Consider the following 21,646-nt stretch of genomic DNA (forward strand, 5'->3'; position numbering starts at 1 on the left):
ATTAAAATAACAGCCAGACATTTTAAAATTCAGCTGGGTAGCAGCCGTCGTGTCCGCAGCTGGGTGACGATATTCATGTGCCTTTCCAGAGTCATAAGAACATGGGGTTCACGTCTGTGGCTTCCCCTGCAGGGCTGGTGCAACAGGGGATAGATTATAAATTGAAAGCCACATGGCTTCTTGATGATGAACCCGTCCTTGGTGAGAATTACTACGCAAACTGCCACCTGACCCTCCTTACCGGGAAACTAGGGCCTGAGATCCAAGGCCACTCTTAATGAGGGAGACGAATTCCAGCTGGAAACGGTGGGAATGCTCCCCTTGGGAGGGAGGGAGGGACGGAGGGAGCCCAAGGAGAAGCTCAAGCCCAGACTGGCGGAAACCTGTCGTTCCACTGGTCTGAGCTGTGGGAATAAAAATGAGTTAGCAAGCTGAAGCCTTCATTTCTTTGGCCCTTATAATGTTGCAAGCGACCATCGTCTGGCTGGGCAAGAAACCCGTGTTCCAGCTAGAGGACAGGTAGCCAGGTTTTATTTTTTTTGCTTCAAGTTGCTCCGGTGAACCACTTGTCTGTGCTATTAAGTTTTACTACCTTTTAACAGTTTTATTGCTGTGCTGCTACTTTTAGTCTGTTGTTCTAACCACTTCCAATTCCCCCTTCCTCCCCTCTTCAGTTTATTACTGTTGCTTAAGGCCTTAACCTTTTTAATAAATCTCTTTAAGCCTTATTTTGGTGTGGTTATTTCTAGGGCTCTTCTGGCCTAAGTCCAGTGTGGGCTGGCTGGAGGGAGGGGGCTGGCTGTGTTGTTGGGTGTTTGGCCCAGGCCTACCTTGTAAGGAGGGTGCAGAGGCTGCATCTCATTCGCATGGTGGGATCGAAGCCAGTGCCCTGGAATTAACACAGGGAGGAGGTACAGAAGTGTTGAGGGTGAGCCCTTGTTCAAAGCAACCGAAGGTTTGTTGTTTTGCTAGCCATGTTAAGGTGGCCAGAAGACCCCCTGTCTATGGGGAAGAGTACACCAAGCACTCACGGTTCTGTCACCCATACCCCTCCCTTCTCCACTGTTCATTAATAGGCATCAGAATGCAGCCGCCCGGTTGCTCAAGGTTGCCCTGCACTCACCACCCCAGCAGAGCAGGGTTTAAGTCTGCTCGGCAAAATGTAGCAGTTTCCAAAACACAGCTGCTAAGCCTTGGATTCTGGATCCAAGTTGCCACTATCCCAGACACTTCAGCACACTGCTCCTTGTTATCACCCGAACCATGTCTGTCCATCCCCCAATTGGACAGCAAAGTCAGCGGTCAACTTTGCCCACCCTTGGCATGGGGGGACTTATCTAGTACAGTAAGTTACATAAATGGGACATAATTGTCACAATATTATGTATTGTTAACTGTTAGAAATAGTTTCATTTATGGAAAATGTAGAACACTGCAATCAATAAGGGATGGGAGGAGGGAGGAGCCATGACCTCATCAGGAGGGGCAGGGGATGTTATAAAAGATGTTGGTTGTGGATGATGGGTCAGAGAAGCTCGTCTTCGACCCATCAAGGGTGAGTTTCCTCCTACACATGTAGTTCAATAAAGAAATGGTCACTGCATCTGGACTTGTCTGGTTTTCCTGTTCCCTCCCATTTGGTTGGGGTTTTTACCCTAACAGCCAGGGGAAGGATTCAGAAGAAATTCCTGGCCAGGTTTTACAAGTTACGTCATCACAGCCACGAGCGGCACAGCTCCCAGTCAGTGGCCAGGATGCTTCAGCTGGAAGGGAACCATTGGCAGAGGGCGAGGGGCTGATGGGGCTGCCAGGCACCTGGTGGCCATTAAGTAATCTTGCCAAACCCAACACCAGCAGCGGGAGCCACCAAGGTAGTGCTTCCAGTTGGCAATGTGCCCCCCGCCAGCGGCAGGAGATCTATCAGCAACAGACGCGAGCCCTGGAGCTTCAGGTCGAGGCTTTAAAACTCCAGCTCCAAGTTCAGAGGAAGGCGTGAATTGCCCAAGCTAGACCATGGTTTCCTACTTATCATCCTGGACAAGATGTTCAGGTGAGGGGGGGTGTTTCTCCCTTTTTGAGATGGCTTGCAAAGATCAGGGAGTTACTGGGCCCCAGAAAATGACTGTGTTGAGGGCACAGGTGATGGGAGAACTGGCAGACTTGCTGGGTGTGGTCCCTCAGAGGGACACACAGGACTGTGCCAAATTTAAGCAGATGGTGAGACAGTGCTTTGCCTTGTCAGCCAAACACTGCCGACACCAGTTCTGGGCCCTGAAAATGACGACTCAAGAGGGCTTTGTTGTGTTGGCATCACAAATGGAAAAGCTTCTGGACTCCTGGCTGGAAGCAGTTGACGGAAGCTGTCTGGAGAAACTGTGGGAATTAGTAGCCCTAGAACAGTTCTCCCTCTTGCCAGAAGACTTAGCTGCCTTGGTGAGCGATCATCTGCCCACCTCCTGAGAGATGCAGCTTTACTGGCTGAGTGGATGGGAGTGTACTGGAGGAAAGTCAGTCTGAAGCAAGGCCTAGTCGAGTGCCCTGGAGGCCTGGTGCATAGAGGTGGAGAGCGAGCTGAAGTCGGTCGGTGATGAATTACCCTCCCCCTGTGCCTCCTCAACACTCCCCCCCCCCCCCCGTCTACTGGGTGTTACTATCATAAAGGAAAGCCACCTTAAGCATCAATATCCAAGACTGGCAGAGCAGCCATCGCGAGAGAACCCGCTGAGAATAGGGGCGCTGTGGCGGACCCCTAGGCCGTTCCCCAACCAAAAAGCCTCCAGTTGGATTGTTGTTGAAGAAGCTAGCAGAAGAACTCTCAGAACCACTGTCTATGCTTCACAGTGGATTCCTGCATTGAGCAGGGGGCTGGACTCGATGGCCTTAGAGGCCCCTTCCCACTCAACTATTCTATGTTTCTATGATAAGATCAGCTCACCAATGCCCATGACTCTCCCTCACCAGAGCTGGGTAGACCTAGAGCCTCATGAGTTGCCGTCCTAAGGAGCTAGTCCGGGAGAGAAGAAGGCCTGTGGTCATGATGGAACTGTTGCAAGTGAGTTCCCTGCCCCGACCGAGCTCCAGCTTGGCAGAGTTGCCTTCATGGGGCTGCTGCAACCTGGACAACATCAGTGGAGCCAGCGCCAGTTCAGTGAGTCCATCAAAGTGAATGGCATTGAACTCGAGGGGAGAAAGGACTCTGGAGCCACGGTGAGAACTGTGAACCGTGAATACGTCAAAGCCCATCAGATTTTGTTGGGCCAGACCTTGATGGTTGCCCCCTACAACTCCCCCCCCCATTGAGATGCACCTCACCCGGATGCCGGTGGTGTTCCAGGGCTGGGAGGGTAAAGTGACCGTCCTTGTGCAAGAGCAGGGAACTCCCTATGGTTGTTGGATGTGATTTTGAATGTCTTGCTGCCCAGAGAGGGCCCCCTGTGCAGCCTGTCAGCTCAGCCTCAAGAGGAGAGCAGTTTCATCCACCAGTGCAGATAGGCGCTCTCCCAGGCAATTAAAAAGCTAGCCACCTGGAGGAGCTACCTGTGAGGTGGGATGGCCCAGCCACACAGGGGCCTTGCTAAGCCAGACCTGGGTGGCCCGTTTGGCCAATGCCTCTGCCAGCTTGCAGCACTGGGGCGGGGTGGAGGATGTGGTGTGGAAGTCCCCGGGCCCCTCCGGCCTCAGGGGGAAGAACAGCATCCTGTCCCCCACCCTATGCAGCAGGGAGGGGCCAGCCTGCTCCTCTGATTTTGCAACTGGAGCTGCTTGCTCGGTGCCCTGGCAGATGCCCTCAGGGCCACTTCTTGGCCAGGCCTTCCTCACTCGCTCTGCGCCCGCTGGCTGGGACCTGCTCCGCTCCAAGGCTGGTGCCCGATGCTCATTGACCCGGGGCCTGCGCGCTTGCTCCATTCTCAGCAGCTACAAATGGGGCTCTTCTGTCTTGTGCTGGTTGTCATGGCAAAAGCAGGGGCTGTCATTAATAAGCTGTTTCCTTGGGAACTGCTTGAGGGAGGGAGGGAGGGAGGAGAGGGAGGGGAGCAGTTGCTACTGTGCTTTCCCTGCCCCCTCCGCCACCATTTTTGGGAAGCCGACTCAAGCAGGCCGGCAGCCATGTGACCCAGAGCCTTGGAAAGCAGGCAGGGGAGAGGAGAAGTATTTCGCTGCTGCCCCTTCATTTACAGGTGCCAGAGTGGCATTCAGAAATATAATCCAGATCCCACACAAGACAGGATAAAAAACATAAGGCGTCAGTGGTGGATTAAATGGACTTCTGCTCTGAGCTAGCAAAGCAGCTATGACGGAGCTCCCTGTTCTGAGAAGGAGTGAGAGAGACTGTTTGCACTCCAGGAGGCCCAGTGGCGACCTTGGAGGAGGGGAGGAGAAGGGTGGTCGGCCGGCAGGCTGACCGACCAGTAGGTCTGGCAGAGCCAGGGGCTCAGGCTCAGTAGATTGCTTGGCTTTTATGCCACTCTTTAACCCAAAAGCCTGCTGGCGTGGTGTACAAACCTCAATAGCAAGCCAGCCACGGCCTCATTCACAGAATTCAGGGGAAAGGGGAAAGACTTCCACTGATAACCCGTTTCCCCACACTTCTTCCATCTTTTTCTTACCAGAAAACTGCAAAGGCAGTTAGGATGGAATGGCAACACAATACCTTTTGAGTGTTAGCACTAGGAGCCCTCCGTTGGGAAGAACACTAAAAGGCATGGCACACAAGGAAAGAGAAACAGGGAGGGAGGAGGAAAAAGGCAAGCTTGTCAAGTTCAGGACCTGCTGGGATGGAAACAGTCCAGGCAGCCTGGTGGAATGGCTGCTATCTAGGTGACAGCTGGGGAGAGCCAAAGGCAGCTCTGGAGCTGTGGTGGGCCCAGTGCCAGGGAAACAAGCAGGAGCCTGTTGCAAGCCAGGCACTCTGAGACGGCCTTGCCTTGGCCTGAGAGCATGTTTGCCTCTCCCTTACTTTGCCAGTCTCTGCTGGGAGCATTGCCAGGGCAGCATGGGCATGGCGATGCCCAAGGGAGTGTCGCAGTCTAAAGTTCAGCAACACTGGCACGGCAAAGTGGCTCCCTTTGGGATGCAGCCTCCCCCCGCCCCACTTCCTTCCCATGCGCCCCTGAGAAAACTGGCTCAGCCCCGCTCCCAGGAGCCATGGGGAGAAGGGGGGCACCACCAACATGAGGGCACCTAGGAGGAAGTCTTGAGGGGGGAGGGGAAGTGCCCCGGAGGCGGCCCAGATCCTGCTAGCCAGCGGGAGAGAGCAGAGCAGGCCCGGCCTGTGCGGCGAGGCGAGGAAGGCGCCGTCACGGCCGCTCAAGCGGGTGCGTTCGTGCCGCCATCCCGGCTCGGCCTCCTGCACGCGCTCTTACGGGGTCGACTGCGCCTTCCCTATCGGATTTCCCCACCGCTTCCTGCGCGTATTTCCTACCAGAAAATATCCGCTCAGGAGGAGAAGGCGGGATCGCCGCTGGTTGGGGCCAGGGGGGCCGGGCCGGGCCGGGCCCTCCCCTCCCCGGAGATTGGAGCGGCTGGGGAGAGCTGCTGCTGCTGCTGCTCAGAAAGGAGCGGCAGGGAGGGAGGGAGAGAGGCAGGCGGGCCGGCGAGTCCGGGCGCGCGACGCAGGGCAGGGCAGGGCAGGGCTGGCAGGCTCCGGGCGGGGCCTCGGCGACTCGCCGCCCTGGCTGGCCACCCGCTGCTCCTGCTCAGCTCCGGACCTGCCTCTCCCACAGGAGGGAGGCGGAGGCGCCGGCCGACGCGGGCGGAGGGAGCGGCTAGAGGCACAGCGAAGTTTTGCAACTTGAACCTTCGCCCCAGCCGAGCGAGCGAGCGAGCGAGAGAGCTTAGCGGCTCGCCGCTGCCCCGGCCACGCTCTCAGCGGACCTGCTACGCGATGGGGCTCCGGACCGCGGCGGCGGCGCTGCTGCTGCTGCTGCTGGAGCTGGCCGCGTGCGAAGAGCCGGTGCCGCGCCTGAGCCTGCGCTACGGTGGGTGAGCGAAGTCCGCGCGGCTCGCTCGGGGATGCGGCTGGCTCCCACCCGGAGGCTGGCTGCTGTCCAGCCGACGCCCCTGCCTGCCATGGGGGACGGGGCGGGCTCCCCCTCCCCGATGCAAGGCGAAAGGGGGCGGGCGGCTCGAGATTGCGCGCAGGGGCGAGGAGGGCAGGAGCTGGGCCGAGCGCCGGCGGCGGAGGGGGCCGTGAGAGCCCGCGGAGCGGCCTGCGCCCTTTGGCGCGTCTGCTCCTCCGCGTGAAGCTCGGGACCCGGGGAGGCGGCCCCGGAGAGAGCGCCGAGAGCCGCCGCCTGCTGCTTGCGCAGCGCCAGTCCGAGGGCCGCGTGCTCGGCACCGCGCCGTGAAGCGCTAGCGCAGGCCGGCCGGCCCGCCAGCCCGCCGCGCCCCTCCCGCGGCCCCTGCTGTGGGCACCAGAGGCCTTGGAGGAGGGCCGGGGAGCTCGCCTTGCCCGGCGGGAGGGGCTCCAGGAGCGTGGCTCCGGCGAGGGGGGCGAGCGGCCGGCTGCCCTGTTTCCCAAAAACAGCCGCACCTTGGGAGTGCTGGATCGGGTCGGGCGCCTGGAACTGGCAAGAGCTTCGCTGGTTTCGGCTCCACGGCCGGCCCCTCCCCCGCAGCCCAAATCGGCCCAGTGGACTTCTTGGGGGGGGGGGCTCGCCTCCTGAGCTGCCTTGGGGAAGCCCTCTGGAGCCGGGAGGGGCAGTTGGCTGGGTGGAGTTGGGCGGCCCTGGGGAGGGGAGGGTGAGTCGGCGGTGCAGCAGCCCTGGAAACGAGGCGATCCTGAGCTGGCAGCCTCGCTCGAGGCCAGCTGGCCGGCAGCTCCTGGCCTCCCCCTTGCAGGAAGCCCCGCATCGCGGCCGTGCGTGTGGCCACCACCGCTTCGCCTGCGCTTGGGAAGGGCTCAGCTACCTCCCCCACCTGTTGCTGGGCGCAGGGGGTGGGGTGCAGAGAGGCGGCTGCGTGCCTGTTTCTGGAAGTGTGCCTCTCCTCTCCTCTGCGGCAGGGTCTGCTCTGGCCAGCCAGGCTGGTGGTCAGATAGGTTTGGTTGTCAAGGGCCTTCCTCCCCCCACCTCCAGCATCCTTCTCCCCACCTCTCGCCCTTGGTCTGAGGCACCCTGTGGCAGAAAACGTCCAGGGAAGTGGAGCACCTTCCCTCCCTCCCTCCCTCGGTCCAACAGGTTTGTCTGAAAGCAGCCGGCCTGCCCCAACACGCTTTGCTAGCAGCAGCGTTCTGCATGGTGTTGCTGAGGAAGAAGCTGCTGGGCCAGCTGGGACCTCCAGGGCCCTGGAGCAACTTGTTCCCCTCCACCCAGCTGGGAAAGAAGAACCGGGCCGCTCCAAGCCCCATCAGGACAATGTGGGCAGCCAGGGCTTGGCTGGCTGGGCTTGCTGACTAGGCTGGGCCAGATGGAGCCTCCCCACTGTCTCGAATGCTCTTGAAATCAGATCCTTCCCTTCATGCTGGCTATGAAGCAGGGCTGGCTGGCTGGCTGGCTGGCTGGGCGTGGGCTCCGTGACCAAGAACCCCCGAACAAGGGCAGCCCTAGTATGGAACACCCACCTAACATAGCTGCTGTGTGCGGCTGGGCACACCTGGTTCCTTGGATCTCAGTAGCTCATAGGGGTGGAGAGACAGAGGCAGCAGCTGCTTGCCCTTGCAAGCCCATGCATCAGCCCCAGAGAAGTCTGTTTCCATATACGGCAGGAGGACAGGTTCAGTGGGTTTGGGGAACAGATGAGGACATGTGTGCTCATCTCTCAACGACAGCAATGTCAAGTGACAACTTGCCCGTGGGAAGCAGTGATCACACACTGCAGAGTATCTGTACAGCCCAATGTGTCCTCCAAAACAATGCGCCGCCCCCCCCCCCCGGAGAGAATCCTCTGGTTCCATTAAGGAGTAAGCCACAAAAGAATGGGGTGCTTTCCTCCCCTGTGTGCATCTGCCCTAAAGCACCAGTGAGCCTGTGCTGAACCAGGCAAGGGTGCTCCCTGATCTCCGTGTTCCCCAGCCTGCTGACTGGGATTGCAGTTATTCCCCAAAGGAGAACCAGCATAACTAGGGGGACCCTGGTTGGAACCCTCCCAAGCCGGTTGCACAGCCCTCCCTGCAGCTTCCACAAGAAGGTGGATCCATCATAATGCTGCATCTCACATTCCTCTCCTCTGATGATAGTGATGGCAGGTATATCTGTGGTAATCATTACTGTGAGTGTGTTCAAAGGACTGCGCCAACGGCCACGTTCGGGCATGCTGGGTCTCTTGGTTGTGTGTATGTGCCCTTCTGAGGCACCTGTTAAGAAGCTGGTTGGCCGAGGCTTTCTAATCTCATCGAGAGCAGCAGCAAAGGCCGCTGATCCAGTGTGGTGCATCCTGGTTCAGAGCAGGACATTCGTGGCTTGGATGATCTGCCTCTGGGGCAGCCTTTGTCCCTCCTTTCAGACCCCCGACACAAGCAAGGATGAGAGGAGGAAATTGCCAAGCTCTTTTCTCCATGCTGAGAGAGGAACAGAGTTCCAGGCCCTTTTCAGCAGGGAGAAAGGTGGAATGAGGGTGGGTGGGTGCTTGACATCAGTGGGCGTGACCCTGTCCACAGAGAGCTGGCGGGGGAGGGGCAATTCGTGCCCCACTCGGCTTATGTACCTGCTGTCAGCCACCTGTCTTCATGGTTCAGCAGTTGCAGCTGGGAAATTTACCCTCCTCCTGAGTAGACCCCAAGTGAAAGGATTTTAGGGTGGCCAGGTGGGAGCTACAGCGATGACTCAGAGTCCCCCACCTGGCCTGCTGGCGCCATGGGATGTGAGAGGAGCATTGAGAAGCAACGCGGGCTTGGGATGGGGTAGAAGGGGCTCTTTGGAGGCCTGGATGAGACCTCCCGGGCAGAGTGCCTCAGGTCACCCTTCACGGTGTTTGGGCGTGGGATTTGCAGTGGAATCTCCATCCTCCTCCTCCGCTGCAGAGGGCTCCTCTGGGCTTGGCCGGCTGGGGGCCTTGCAGCAGGGCCCCTGGCTTGCCAACGATGGATGTTCCCAGAGTCGCTTCCGCCGTTGTGAGCTCCTCACCCATGCTTTTGTCACCAAGACTGATTTTCATCTTGACTGTGGGAACCATTCTCTTGTTCCATTCATAGGGACGGCACTGTTCAATTGGCATCATACTCAAGTTAAGACAGTCTCACCTGTCCAATTTGTACTGGATTCAGGCATTTTCTCCTGGTTGGGGCTTTTAGGGCCTTGGATGAGACTTGCATTGCTTTGAGATCTGCCTGGAACAGGAGAGCTTCATGCAGCTGGAGAGAGCTGAGCCCCTGAAGCCTGTGCTTTGGATGCAGTGATGCTGGATCAGCCGTGAGAGCGTCCAGCCGGCCATTCGGTATTGGCAGGGATGTCCCAATTATAAGAGCAGCTCAGCTGTAAAGCGTGCCGACAACGGCGTTTCTTGGCTCCGCTAAACAGGGTTGCAATAAGATTGTTGTTAGCTGTGGCAAGACGGGCGAGGAATGCCATGGGGCTCAGGGCCTTGTGTGCGGCTGAGTGAGTTGAGGCGGGAGGAGGGCATTGCCCCAGGGTGCTTCGAGCAGGTGAGCTCACCCCTTGGGCAGGGCTGGACAGCTCCCGCCATCCCGTAAGCAGGCCCGAGCGAGTGTTTCGGCCCTGGCAAGCCGCAGCAACAGGCTGGAACTGGTCCGGCTGCAGTGATCCGGCACGGGCTTGCGTCGCACAAATGGAACAGGCGGACCTGGCGTCACGTAGCAGGGAAGGTCACCCAAGGCCATTTGGGCTGGGCTTCACAGTCAAGCGTTGAGGCATTTCCCAGGCTCTGCAGCCAAACTCTTAGGAAGCATCACCCAGGTGGTTGCCTTAGCCAGGTGCTGGGGCCCCACTGCTATCTCAATTGCCAGGACATCCCAATTCTGGCTGTCTTTCCAGAATGAGAGGTCCCGGGACTCAGGGCTGTGCCTGAGAAGCCGGGGCGGTGTGCCAGTTCAGAATCCAGGTGGCCACACTGAGCCGGGCCGGGTGACTCACAGCCCCCCTCCCTTGCCTGCGCAGGGTCCCATCCCACAGGGGGCTGCACCTGCAGGGTCCTGGCAGCTCCGCCCACAGGGGCGCGCCGGCACCCGTTCACAAACACCAAAGGGGCTTAGGGTCCCCAGGGGCCACCTGGGCTTGCCCCACAGCCACACCCCACTTCATGGCTCGGGTGGATAGTGACACCCTGAAAAGCAGCAGCCCATGCTAGGCAGCCCCATAGAGTCCTGGAGTTGGAGGGAGGCTATTAGGCCATGTAGTCCAGCCTGCCTCCCCCACCACCACAACCGATGCTGAAGTCATTCATCATGGGGACCTTTTGCCCCCTTCGAAATTCACCACCCTTCCTCCTTCGACAGGGCTGCTGCAGCACTGCAGCCCCCCTGTCTAGGGAGGGCTGTCGTAGAGACAGTGCCACAGAGGCCCTGGGCAGCGGGAGTCCTCTGCCATGGCTGTGCCAGTGGAAGGACCTGTGGGCCCTCATGACCTCTGCTGGTACGGCCAGCTCACCATGGGAGAGAGGGAGGGAATGCCTGAGTCCGGCAGCCTGGCATGCTCAGGACACTGCGGAAGGGCGGGATGGGGCGGCCCTCGAGTCCGGACGGCTACTCACCGGCCATTTCTCCTTCCGTTGCACCCCCAGGCTCTCCACACCGACGGCTGAGCCACTTTGAAATGCCCGGAATCACCAACTACACCACAATGATGCTCAGCCCAGATGGCGGCCTCTTGTATGTGGGGGCCCGTGAGACGCTCCTTGCCCTCAACACCAGCTCCTTCTCCCCTGGGCCACAGCACCGGAATGTAAGTGCAGGGCAGCCGTAGCTCACTTTGCACATCGCACAGACAGGTCCAGAGGTGCAGTGAACATTTTCAGCAGTGGCACTAATGGCTGGCTCTGTCCAGAGGGTGGTCTCAGTCCGATAAGGCCAGCAAGGCCCGGCATCCAGTGTGGACGGCAAGCACAGGTGGGCACCTGTCAAGGAGCTAGTCCCTCAGCATTGGCAGCAGGGCAAGCACTCCTCTCCTCTCCAGGAGTCCCTAGTCTGAGAGCAGCAACCGGGGTGGGGGGATTTGTTCAGTTTCGCATTTTAATTCAAATTTACCCATTTTTGTACCTTCAAACCACTATGCAAACCAAAACTCAGTTGTGCTTCAAAACTCTCAGTTCTCCACATTTCTAATGGATGTTCTCAAATCAAAAACTTCACACAAAAATGTGTCTGTATATGGTAGGCAAAGATGCAGGACTTAGGAGGAATGGGCACAAAAATGCTTATGACTTTTCATGCAAACTTTAAAAAAACAAGTCTCATTGTCAGGATGGACCACATTTAAGACTGGAGAAATGGGAAATTGAAATGGCCCAGTTTATCCAATCTGAGTCAGGGGTGGCACATCCCTGATTGCACAAGTGCTGGGTTTGGTTTCAGGCTCAGAATCCAGCAGCCTGAGAATCTTGGCTTTTGAAGGAAAACTGTTTAGCCTTTGACTGGGAAGAACAGCTTAAATGCTGGTCAGCCATGGATGAGCAGTCAAAGGAGGGCTGGGCAGAAATTGTGTGGCCCTGGGCTGGACCTCCTTTCTCTCCCTGGCCCTGCTGCTGCTGCCACCCCTGGGAGGTGGAAACAGACGGAAAATGCCCTGTAGGTTCTAGCATTTCGCCTTCCTTGGGGTAGAATTTGGGTTGCCTTGAGGGCCGGAGATGGCTTCCTTCCTAGCCCATATCCAGCCCCGGCAGGGGTATAACTGGACTGGCATCTCTGCAGCCAGTGGCATGGCATGGTGGGTGAGCAGCTGCTAGAAGGGCAAGAAGCAGGCCCACTGCGAGGGGGAGAGGCCCTAGCAGAGCTCCCAGGCAGCTGAAGGGCTGCAGACGCGCCATTGCCCATCCGCCTCCCTGTAGGGCAGGTGATGCTTGCTAAAATGCCAGGCTGGGAGCTGCCCCCGTACAGAGGGGGGCCGTGTGATTGCTGCCCCCAGCCCCCCACTAAGTGACTCCCCCTCTCCTGCAGCTGCTGTGGGGTGCTGAGGAGGAGAAGAAGCGGCAGTGCATCTTCAAAGGCAAGGATGCCCAGGTGAGCACCTGCCCCTCCCTCCCTCCCTCCTCCTGAGCTGCTGGTCCGGGCCAGGTTGGCTCCACCTGCTGCTGGGACCCATCCATGTGTGGCAGGCCCTGAGGCCAGCAGGAGGGTGGGTCCTTGGGAGTTGGACAGTGCCTGACATGCTCTCCGCCTCTTGCAGAGAGACTGCCACAACTACATCAAGATTCTGCTGCAGCTGAATGACACCCACCTGTACACCTGCGGGACCAGCGCCTTCAGTCCCACCTGCACCTACATTGTGAGGACTCGGGAGGGCATCTGGTGGTCCAGGACCTCAGCACTTGCTCTTGTCTTCTAGGAGAACCAGGAAGCGCTTGGGTTGGGTCTTCAAGCTCAGCCCCCAGCCCCACCCACCCACCCCTGAAGCAGGGCAGCCCAGACCCCTCAACTTCGGCTTGAAGCGTCCGCAGGGGCGATGTCTGCCTCACAAGGAGGTTCCAAGCCTCCCTGGACAGGCTGGGCCACTGCTGAGCTCTTCACACCCTCCCAAAGGAAGCCCAGAGCTGCTCGCTGCGGGGGGACTTGGGCTGAGTCCCGCATTCCGGGGAGCAGCGGCCACACCTTTGCTGCCATGTCAATGCACAGCGCCACGCCCCCGCTCCACATTCAGCCTGGGAACCCCGGGCAGGATGCGTTCCTGGCAGCTCTGTGGCTGCGCAGGGATCCTCCTCATGGAGCAGGGCTCCCCGAGAGGAGGAGAGGGGGGATAGAGAGAGACTGGGAAACCACAACGCTCCCCAGTGGCTCAGTCTGATGGGGGGTTGGGGCTCAGCCCCTGGAATGGCTGCGGCCCCTCTTCCAGCCCAAGGGCCCGTTTCCAGGAGGCCACGGTCCAGGGGTGGGCGGAGCCAAAGGCAAAAGGGGCGGGGCTGAGAGACCCACCTGCTCTCGCTCGCTTCAAGCTCTTTCTGCCAGGAGCTCGGCCTGTTCGGACGGGGTGAAACCCTGCGTCGACGCCAGCCAGGAAGCCACCAAACCATCCGTGGTTGGAAGAAAGGAGGTGGGGCCTTCTGGGGAACCCTGGAGGCCTCAGCTGGGAGGCCAGGTGGGCTAGGCTTGGCTTTGGGGCCTGCCCCCCTGTCCCAGCCCATGAGCAGAGCCACAGGTCCGTCGAGTCCAGCACAGCACTCTGTTCGCACAGCGGCCAACTAGCTGCTGGTGGGAGACCCGCAAGGAGGACATGAGGGCAAGAGCACCCTAGGGTGCAGAGGCATACCATACCGCCACTCACACTGTGAAGGAAAGGAGGTCCTCTGAGCATAGGCAGAGTTTCTTCCTCAGCCAGCCCCTAATGTTTGGGATTAGTAGGAAAGGCTTCCAGGCTAGAGGGTGTGAGCTCCAGCATCTTTCTCCTTCGAAATCACACACGCCACCAGCTCCCTCATTGCATGATCTTCCCTGCAGAACATTCCAGACTTCAGCTTGAAGCGAGAGGTTTCTGGGAAGCTGCTCTTGGAGGAGGGCAAGGGACGCTGTCCCTTTGATCCTGAGTACAAGTCCACAGCCATCATTGTTGGTAAGGCGCTCCCCGCCTGGGGTGGTGGGAAGGGCGGCTCCTCACCCTGTGGGGCCAGAGAGTGGAGGGATTTGGCCATGGCGGGAGCAGGAGGAGAGGTGGGGCCTTTGGAGAGAGCCCCGTCCTGGGCCTCGGACGCAGGCCATCCACCTGCAGGGAAGGCTCTCCAATGGCGCCCGGCCCAGCAGGGGATCTAGGGGCGGCTCCGCGAGTGCCCTGCCCTAGTCCTGAGCAGGACGCTTCCTTGCAGATGGCGAACTGTACACCGGGACAGTAAGCAACTTCCAGGGCAATGAGCCAACCATCTTCCGAAGTCACGGCAGCCGTCCAGCCATCAAGACAGAAAACTCCCTCAACTGGCTGCAAGGTATGTGCAGAAGGGCGGCAGTTCTGAGGGCTGCAATGGTGGGGGGGGGGGAACGGGGCCAGGGGAGAGGGAGGCCCGCTGTGGGGGGAGTTCAGGCCTTTGGTGGGATCAGGCAGGCAGCCCACACTGGGGCTGTAGGAGTGGCTCCGGAGAGCACGGAGCCTCGTGTTAGCGAGTCATGAGCCCCAAGTGCGTTGTCCGGCGAGGATGACAGGTGGGAGGGACCACACGGCGAGGGATTGAAGTCTTCCTTGGTGGGGCACTGTCCCAGTTGGGATGGGGCACGTTCTCCCACTACAGGCCGTTGCCTCTTCCTAATTTTGAGTATTTCACTTGGGCTGCTGTGATGGTGGTTTGTGAACTCTGAGCAATGTTTTAAAGTTGCTGCCCATTTAAGTTTATTGCAATCATGTGTTTAATTTTAATGATGATGTGTTTATATTGTTATAAATTGTTAAAGTTACGTATAGGCTGCCTTGCATGGAAAAATATCTTAAGGGGTGGGATATCCATTTGTTCGAAAAAATAAAATAAATGTTGGCCAAATCCGTAAAAGATGGATGAATGACAGCGGTTTAAATTCTTTGCCTTGAAGTGTCAGAGTCTGGCGCTGGTTCCCAATGTCCAGCCCCACTTTTGCCCACCACCTTTCTTTTTTTATTTTTTGCCAATTTAGCAAATGTCCCTGCAGGGGTCTTCCTTTTGCAGACTTGGTGAAAGTATTACTAAAGTTAGGTTTCATAGTTCCCCCTTTAAATGGGAAAGAATGGAAGAGTGAGGTATGACAAGCGCGTGTCTGACAGGCCGATTGAGGCTTCTCTGGTGGAAAAATGGCTGAAGCGAAAGCCAGTCAGTGAGGGAAGAATGCAGTGGGCCGTTGGGGGGGAGTGAGAAATGGAACAGGGGGTGGGGAGAACCTGGCTGCAGGTGTGGCGTGCGAGAAGGAGAAATGCCCCTGGGGTGTACCTGTGCGTGCCTGCCTGCTAGGAGAGGAGAAGGGCTGGGGCTGCCGCTCGCACCTGTGCTGGAAGGAGAGGAAGAGGACTGGGGAGGAAAGACCCAGGGGAAGAGAGGGCGCCCGGAGTCTGTGGCGAATGGGTGACCATGCAGAATGGGCTCGCTGCTCAGAACATGACACAGAACTTGCAGCTTCCTGTTTCTGTGCTCTGGGGGCATGAGTGAATTTAGAAGAGCCTTAAACCAAAGGGATTCTGCTGTCCTTATGCGGCTTCCATCAGGAACACCTTCAGCTGATCTGGGCTGGGGTCGCCATCTGGGTGGATGGATGGGGAGGGAGGGAGAGAGAGGGAGGGAGGGAGCTTCTCACCCGCCTGTCCTTGCTGTGGCCACAGACCCGTTCTTTGTGGGTTCGGCCTACCTGCGTGAGAGCCTCCCACCCAGCAGCCCCCAGAGAGACGATGACAAGATCTACTTCTTCTTCAGTGAAAGTGGCAAGGAGTTTGACTTCTTTCAGAACGTCGTTGTGTCACGCATTGCACGCGTGTGCAAGGTGAGGGTTCCCCCCCCCCCCGCACAAGCCCTTTGCCAGTTGCCCACATCCCGTTTTGCGCCCCTGCTCTGGCTCTGCGGTGCCCCCTGGTGTCCAGCTGTTCCTGTGTCACGTCTGTTCGCTCGCCAGCCCGGAGCCTGCCCTGGGCGCCAGCAGCAGATGGCAGCCTGGACAGAGGACTGGCCTGGACTTGGAAGGGCACTCCAGAAATGGCCTTCATGCCCCAGAGAAGAAAACCCTTTCAGGAGAGAACTAGGTTCCAATTCTTGCATGATGTGCAGGCTTACCAGCAAGAGCCGGGGCCAAAGCGTGGTTTAGGGGAACAGGAATGCACCTTGGCTTATGGAACGGGGGTGGGGATGGTGCTGAGCACCCATGGCCAGTGCAAGAACTGTTTTCCATACAGTGAGCGTACAGTTCCTTCCCCCCAAAATCCACTCTTGGTTTTCTCCCCCAAACTTTGTTAATTAGAAATGAACAGTGTAGTTCAGAAAGAAAGGAGAAAGGGCCTTCTTCATTGTCGCTTCGGTTAAGCCATTGTGCGTCAGAAACCCTTGCGGATCTACTACAGATTACCCAGAGATCTGCTTGTAGATCCCACCCTACCTTTTGCTTGCCACCCCTGCTTTAGGCAGAGAGAAGGCGGGGGCTCCGTTTCTCCAGCGTGACCTTCCCTGCACCTCCAGCCCAAGTCCTCCGTGTCTGCTCATGGCCCACACGCAGCCTTGCCTTGGTGCAGCAGTGGCCTTTCAAGGACGCGGCGCTTGCAGTGCTAATGTGGGTGGGAGGTGGCGCGGAGGAGCGCCTGTCCTTGGGTGAGGATCAGGAGGCCGGGGGCAGCAGCCAGGAGACGGGTGGCCAGGCAAAGGAAAGGCCGTGGCAGGTGTGCTGCCCAGTGCTCCCACGGGTTGCCCTTCGGGGGCTGGGGAGGGGCCCCTGAGCTGCTTTCCCTTGCTGACTCCTCCCCAGAGGGCTGGGGCAGAGAGGAAATCCTCTCTGAAGGCGCTTTAGTTGGGCCAAAAGGAAATCGCAGACAGGATTGGGGTGATGCTTCAATTTAGGTAGTGGTTCCCCACCACCACCACCCAAAAAGAAACATGCTCTCTGCCCTGGAATCTTTGCTCTTTCATGCTCCAACTGTGGGTGATGCAGCTTTCAGTGATGAAGGGTGTCACTCTGCATACACTTTGGCCCTATCCCGAATGATTCCAGGGGTCAGATTTCCCTTTCAGACATGTTCAAGTGCAAACAAAAGCACCCTTCCTTGGTGAACTAAAGGATGGAAAACACCTGGAGACACCTGTGTTATCTTGAACCTGTGTGGACTTCCCAGTCTTTTCCTTCATCCTGGATTCAGGGCGTTGCAAGTCAGCAAGTGTTGGGACTGCGGCCACTCATCCTCCCTCCCTCCCTTCTCTCTCCCCGCTGTCAGGGTGATGTGGGGGGAGAGCGTGTGCTCCAGCGGCGGTGGACGACCTTCCTGAAGGCCCAGCTGCTGTGCTCCCACCCAGAGGATGGCTTCCCCTTCAATGTGCTGCAGGACATGTTTGTGTTGACCCCAGGCGAGGCCGGGCGGGAGACGGTCTTCTACGGGGTCTTCACCTCTCAGTGGTGAGCGTGAAGTGGGCGGTGGGTGCTCTGTAGGGACTGAGGGGGGCATCAGGGCAGGGCATCCAGTGCAGAGTAGCTGTCAGCTTGTGGGTGTGGCTGGTGGTGGGCCGCGCGCCTGCTCTGGATATCTGGTTGCCCACTCTTGATCTCCTGCTCCTCTCTCCCAGGGATAGGAAGGGCGCTGGGGGTGCTGCAGTATGTGCATTCTCTCTCTCGGATGTGAAGGAAGCCTTCAATGGGCTCTACAAAGAAGTCAACCGGGAGACACAGCAGTGGTACACGGACACCCGCCCTGTGCCAGAGCCCCGGCCAGGAGCAGTACGTAGCTTGCACAGGCTCCAGCACCGCGTGCCTGGGCTCGGTCGGGAAGGCCTTCCTGCATTGGGACTGAGGCGAGGGGACCTCTTCGCCCTTCCCCTCTTCGGCCCTAGGGTTATTTCCAAGGCTTTTGCTTGGAAGTAAGAGGGCTGGCGAAGACCTCTGTCTGAGCTCTTGGGGAGCCAGCGGCTGGGCCCACCTCAAGGCCGTTCTTTCATTACAATCCCTCCGCAGTGCGTCAGCAGCCACATGCAGCAGACGAAGATCGCCTCTTCGCTCCAGATGCCGGACCGGGTGCTCAACTACCTCAAGGACCACTTTCTGATGAGCAGTGCGGTACGGAGCCAGGCACTCCTCTGGCAGGGCCGCACCCGCTACCAGCAACTCAGTGTGCAGCATGTCCAGGGTTTGCACCAGGCCTACGACGTCTTGTTCTTGGGCACAGGTGGGTGGCAGGGCTGGGAAGCATCCCCTGGCTAGAGCCTGGGCTCTAGAAGACATTCTGGAGTCTTGGTGAATCGTATTTTAAAGGTGTACAAAACGATCACATCTGGTGCATTTGGGGAGTGAACAGAGGAGGTGGGAGTGACAATCAGTGTCACTGCAGAGGTGCACACGTGCCCTCCAAAGCCCCCACCTGTCGGAGCAAGGTGGTAGGGAGCACCTGCACTTCTGTGCTTCCGATCTGGATTTTCCCAATTAAGAGGGGGGAAATGGGTGAAAGGGAGATAAAACACGGGCTGGTGACTAGTGGATGACGGAGATGTCTGAACACCCCGTGCAGCGGCCATCATGGACTGCGACCATTGCACATTAAAAGGCTCGTCTGGAAGCACCCAGAGGCTGGGGCAGCGGCTGCCGAGAGCAAGGGCGCTGCCTCCGTTGTGTTTGGACACGCCACAGCCTCCCTTGAGGTGGTCAAGCGATCGTCTTCTATTCTGGACAAAATGCTGTCCCCCATTTGGGTAGTCTTTTATTCGGATGCTGGTTTATTTGATCTGGCTGCTGCTGTCTTTAATATTTTCTATGTTAAATATTAACATACTGTGATCCTGTAAGGACAGACTGAGTTAGGTTAAAAATTGTGGCAGCTTCTGAGAAGAACCCTGCGTGCCAGCTGCTGGGAACCTGAGTGGGAGGTTGCCGCTGCTCAGGGGCATCTGCTCGGCCCCGGAGTGACCTGAATGCTGCCTGAGGCCGGCCTTGGGCCTGATGCAGCTTCCGGTCTCCTTTGAGGCTCTTGTGAGACTCCGCCTGCCTAGAGGGTGCTCAGAGGCCAAGGCCGGCCTGGCCGAGACGGGTGCCTGGGCAGCTCCCACTGAGCCGCCGGCAGCTGCGGGGCGGAGGATTCCCAAGGGTGGCTGGGGCCTGCAGGCCGCCTCACACGTGCCGGTTCTCTGTGGGCAGCACTGGACCAGGGTGGAGAGGCTGGTGCTGTTCTCCCGTGTGGGGCAGGCAGGCAGGCAGGGGGACAGGCCCAAATCACTGGCTGCCCCTTCTGCATTGCAGATGACGGCTGGCTGCACAAGGCTGTGATCGCAAGGCGGCAGGTCCAGATCATTGAGGAGATCCAGCTCTTCCCTGCCAGGCAGCCTGTCCTGGAGCTGCTGCTGGACCCCACCCAGGCAAGGCAGAGAGGGGAGCGTCTTGGGCAACTCCAGCCAGGATCTCTCTCAGGACAGGGAGTGGGCCATTGTTCACCAGGCGTGAGCTGCGCACAAGCCCCCACTAGAGGGTCAAGCCGCCGGCTGGGGGCTCCTTGTACTGTTATGTGCCTCTCATTAGACCTCAGTCCCAGGACGTCAAAGCAGCTGTTCCTGATGGCTTCTTCCCCCACGTTTTTCTTAGCTTGCATGGACACCTGGGCTCTGCTTGAAAAGGGCACGGAGGATCTTGTCTTCAGCCCTGTGCTAGGCCGAGGTCTGGCCTTAGTTAGCAGGAAGCAGACACCCTTGGTAGCCAGATGGAGCGTTGAGAGGCCAGGGAACCCCTTCCTGGCTCGGAGGCCAAACGCAGGGCCTCCTTCCTGCAGCTGGCGGGCAACCCAGAAGAGCCAGGTGTTGCACATGCTGCTGGGCTTCGGGGAAGGGCTCCCACCTACTAATGGCCTGCATGGGAAGCGGGGAGGCTGGGCAGACACGCCCAAGGCCATTGGCCTGCCCAGGAGCCCAGCAGCAGCAGCAGCAGCCGCCCACAATGGCAGCTGGAGCCAGGGCTGCTGGCTTGCTGGAGTGGCGCCCAGGCCAGCCTCTCCTCGTCTCGCTGCAGGGTCTCCTCTACGCTGCCTCCTACACTGCGCTGGTGCAAGTGCCGGTCGCCAACTGCAGCCTGTACCAGAGCTGTGGAGAGTGCATCCTGTCTCGGGACCCATACTGCGCCTGGAGTGGAGACGCCTGCCTGACCTCTGCCCTGAGCCACATGAGCCCGGCCCGTGCCACGTGAGTGCGTCCCCAGGGGGGCTGCCTTCCCCTGGAAGGGCGGCTGCGGCTGCAGCTGCGCTTTCCCACTAGTCCCGGGCTTCAGCCCTGTTGCCTGCATCTCCCACCAGGCTCTGGCTCCAGGATGTCGATGCGGGCGACGCACTGCGGTTGTGTCGGACCAGCCACGTGGAGCTCAGCCACTCAAGAGGTAAAGAGCGGGGGGGCAGGGGGGGGCTTTTGAATGCTCTAGGAAAGAAAGGGATTTCGAGCACCCACTCAGGGGTCAGAAGGGGAGCGGCTGCTTCTCTGCCTTGCCTCCTGCCCGTGGGCCTCGGTGGCTCTTGAGCGATCCTGGCCTCGTGAGAGCCACAGCCTGATCTGCTGCACGTTCTCCCCCTTCAGTGGATGAGGCCCAATGCCAGCTTGTGGTGCTGCACCCCAATGCCATGAAGCCGCTGCCCTGCCCACGGCTTTCCAACATGGCCTCCCAACGCTGGGTGCGCAACGGAGCCGCCCTCAATGCCTCTTTCCTTGTGCTGCCGGAAGGGGAGGTGGTGTTGGTGGGCAGCCCGGACCAAGCCGGGCACTACGAGTGCTGGTCTCAGGAAGGCCACTTCCAGCAGCGGATGGCCAGCTACTGTGTGAGAGTGGAGCCGACACCGCCGGCCTGGCTCACGGCGGTCCAGGACCCGCTCGAGACCATCAGCACGTCCAGGAGCACCTCGCCTGGGGCAGCCAGTGGCCTTTCTGCACTGCTGGAGGGCAAGACTTATTGGACCGAGTTCCTGGCTGTGTGCGTGCTCTTTGGCATCGCCACAACTCTGCTGACCCTGTTCCTCTTGCACCGGCACCGTGATGCGCTGAAGGCCGTCCTCGAGCGGAGCCGATGCCCCCGCCCCCAAAAGGCACGGAAGGCCGGGCTGCCAGCAGAGAGCCTCCCCCTCAACGGCATGCCCAGCGCCCTGCCGGACCACAAGGGCTACCAGGCACTCAAGGACAGCCCTCTGCAGGACGCCCCAGCCCACCCCAGCGTGGCCTTGTCGGAGTCCAGCCGGCGACCGCTCAGCCTTCACGACAGCATCGTGGAGGTCTCGGCTCCTTCCCAGCGGCCCCGCGTGCGGCTCGGCTCCGAGATCCGGGACTCGGTTGTATGAAGAGCTAGTAGAGCCCATTGTGCCAACAGACCCTGCTGTGCTGAGCCTTCCTCGGAACCGGGCTTGGGGTTCCCAGTGCCTCCCATCATTAGGACGGTCTCAGATGGCAGTGCCCAAGCCTGCAATATGGAGGAGTCTGGTCAGGAGCTCTGCCTCTGGGCTACAGATGTGCACAAGGGCAGGTCCCACAGGGTGAAGAGTGGGCATCCTTTCCCTTGGAGGAGGAGGGGATCTCCGGCGGTGTGGCTGGGCCCAGCCGGGTAGAAGACCCCATCCCCACCCCACCCCGGAAGAGGCTGTACTTCCAGCTTGGAGGAGCCCAGTGGAGCAGGAGAGCTGGGAAGGCCGCACATGGCCTCTTCAAAGTCCACGGGCCAGGGCCACGGGCCAAAGTCCATGGACCGGGGCTCCCACTTCCTTAGGCTGTCCAGTTAGTTACTGCACCTTCTTTCTAGGAGAACACCTGTATGCCAAGGCACGACACACATGCAGGTTGGGTGTGGGTGTGGAAGGAAAGTCTTTTGTTGGGGATATTCTGTGCCTGGAGAAGGGGTGGGGTGGGGTGGGGTGGCTAGGGTATGGCATCTTGGTCTGGCTTCTCTGAAACTGTTACT

At 59.0% G+C, this 21,646-nt stretch overlaps 1 protein-coding gene across 1 annotated transcript; it reads left to right on the forward strand.

Annotated features, from left to right (window-relative positions):
• The first annotated feature begins 5,715 nt into the window (after nucleotides 1-5,715).
• SEMA4B (semaphorin 4B) lies at nucleotides 5,716-21,567 on the forward strand. The gene is made up of 14 exons (XM_063142765.1): nucleotides 5,716-5,978; nucleotides 10,675-10,835; nucleotides 12,047-12,109; nucleotides 12,276-12,374; nucleotides 13,541-13,652; nucleotides 13,903-14,019; nucleotides 15,372-15,529; nucleotides 16,962-17,140; nucleotides 17,308-17,458; nucleotides 17,693-17,903; nucleotides 18,968-19,083; nucleotides 19,727-19,896; nucleotides 20,007-20,086; nucleotides 20,281-21,567. Exons 1-14 carry the CDS (start codon nucleotides 5,885-5,887, stop codon nucleotides 21,030-21,032), a joined length of 2,463 nt encoding a protein of 820 aa, XP_062998835.1. The 5' UTR covers nucleotides 5,716-5,884; the 3' UTR covers nucleotides 21,033-21,567.
• The last annotated feature ends 79 nt before the right edge of the window (nucleotides 21,568-21,646 follow it).

This window comes from Elgaria multicarinata, chromosome 16 (genome assembly GCF_023053635.1).
Source record: "Elgaria multicarinata webbii isolate HBS135686 ecotype San Diego chromosome 16, rElgMul1.1.pri, whole genome shotgun sequence".
NCBI classification, from domain to species: Eukaryota; Metazoa; Chordata; class Lepidosauria; order Squamata; family Anguidae; genus Elgaria; species Elgaria multicarinata.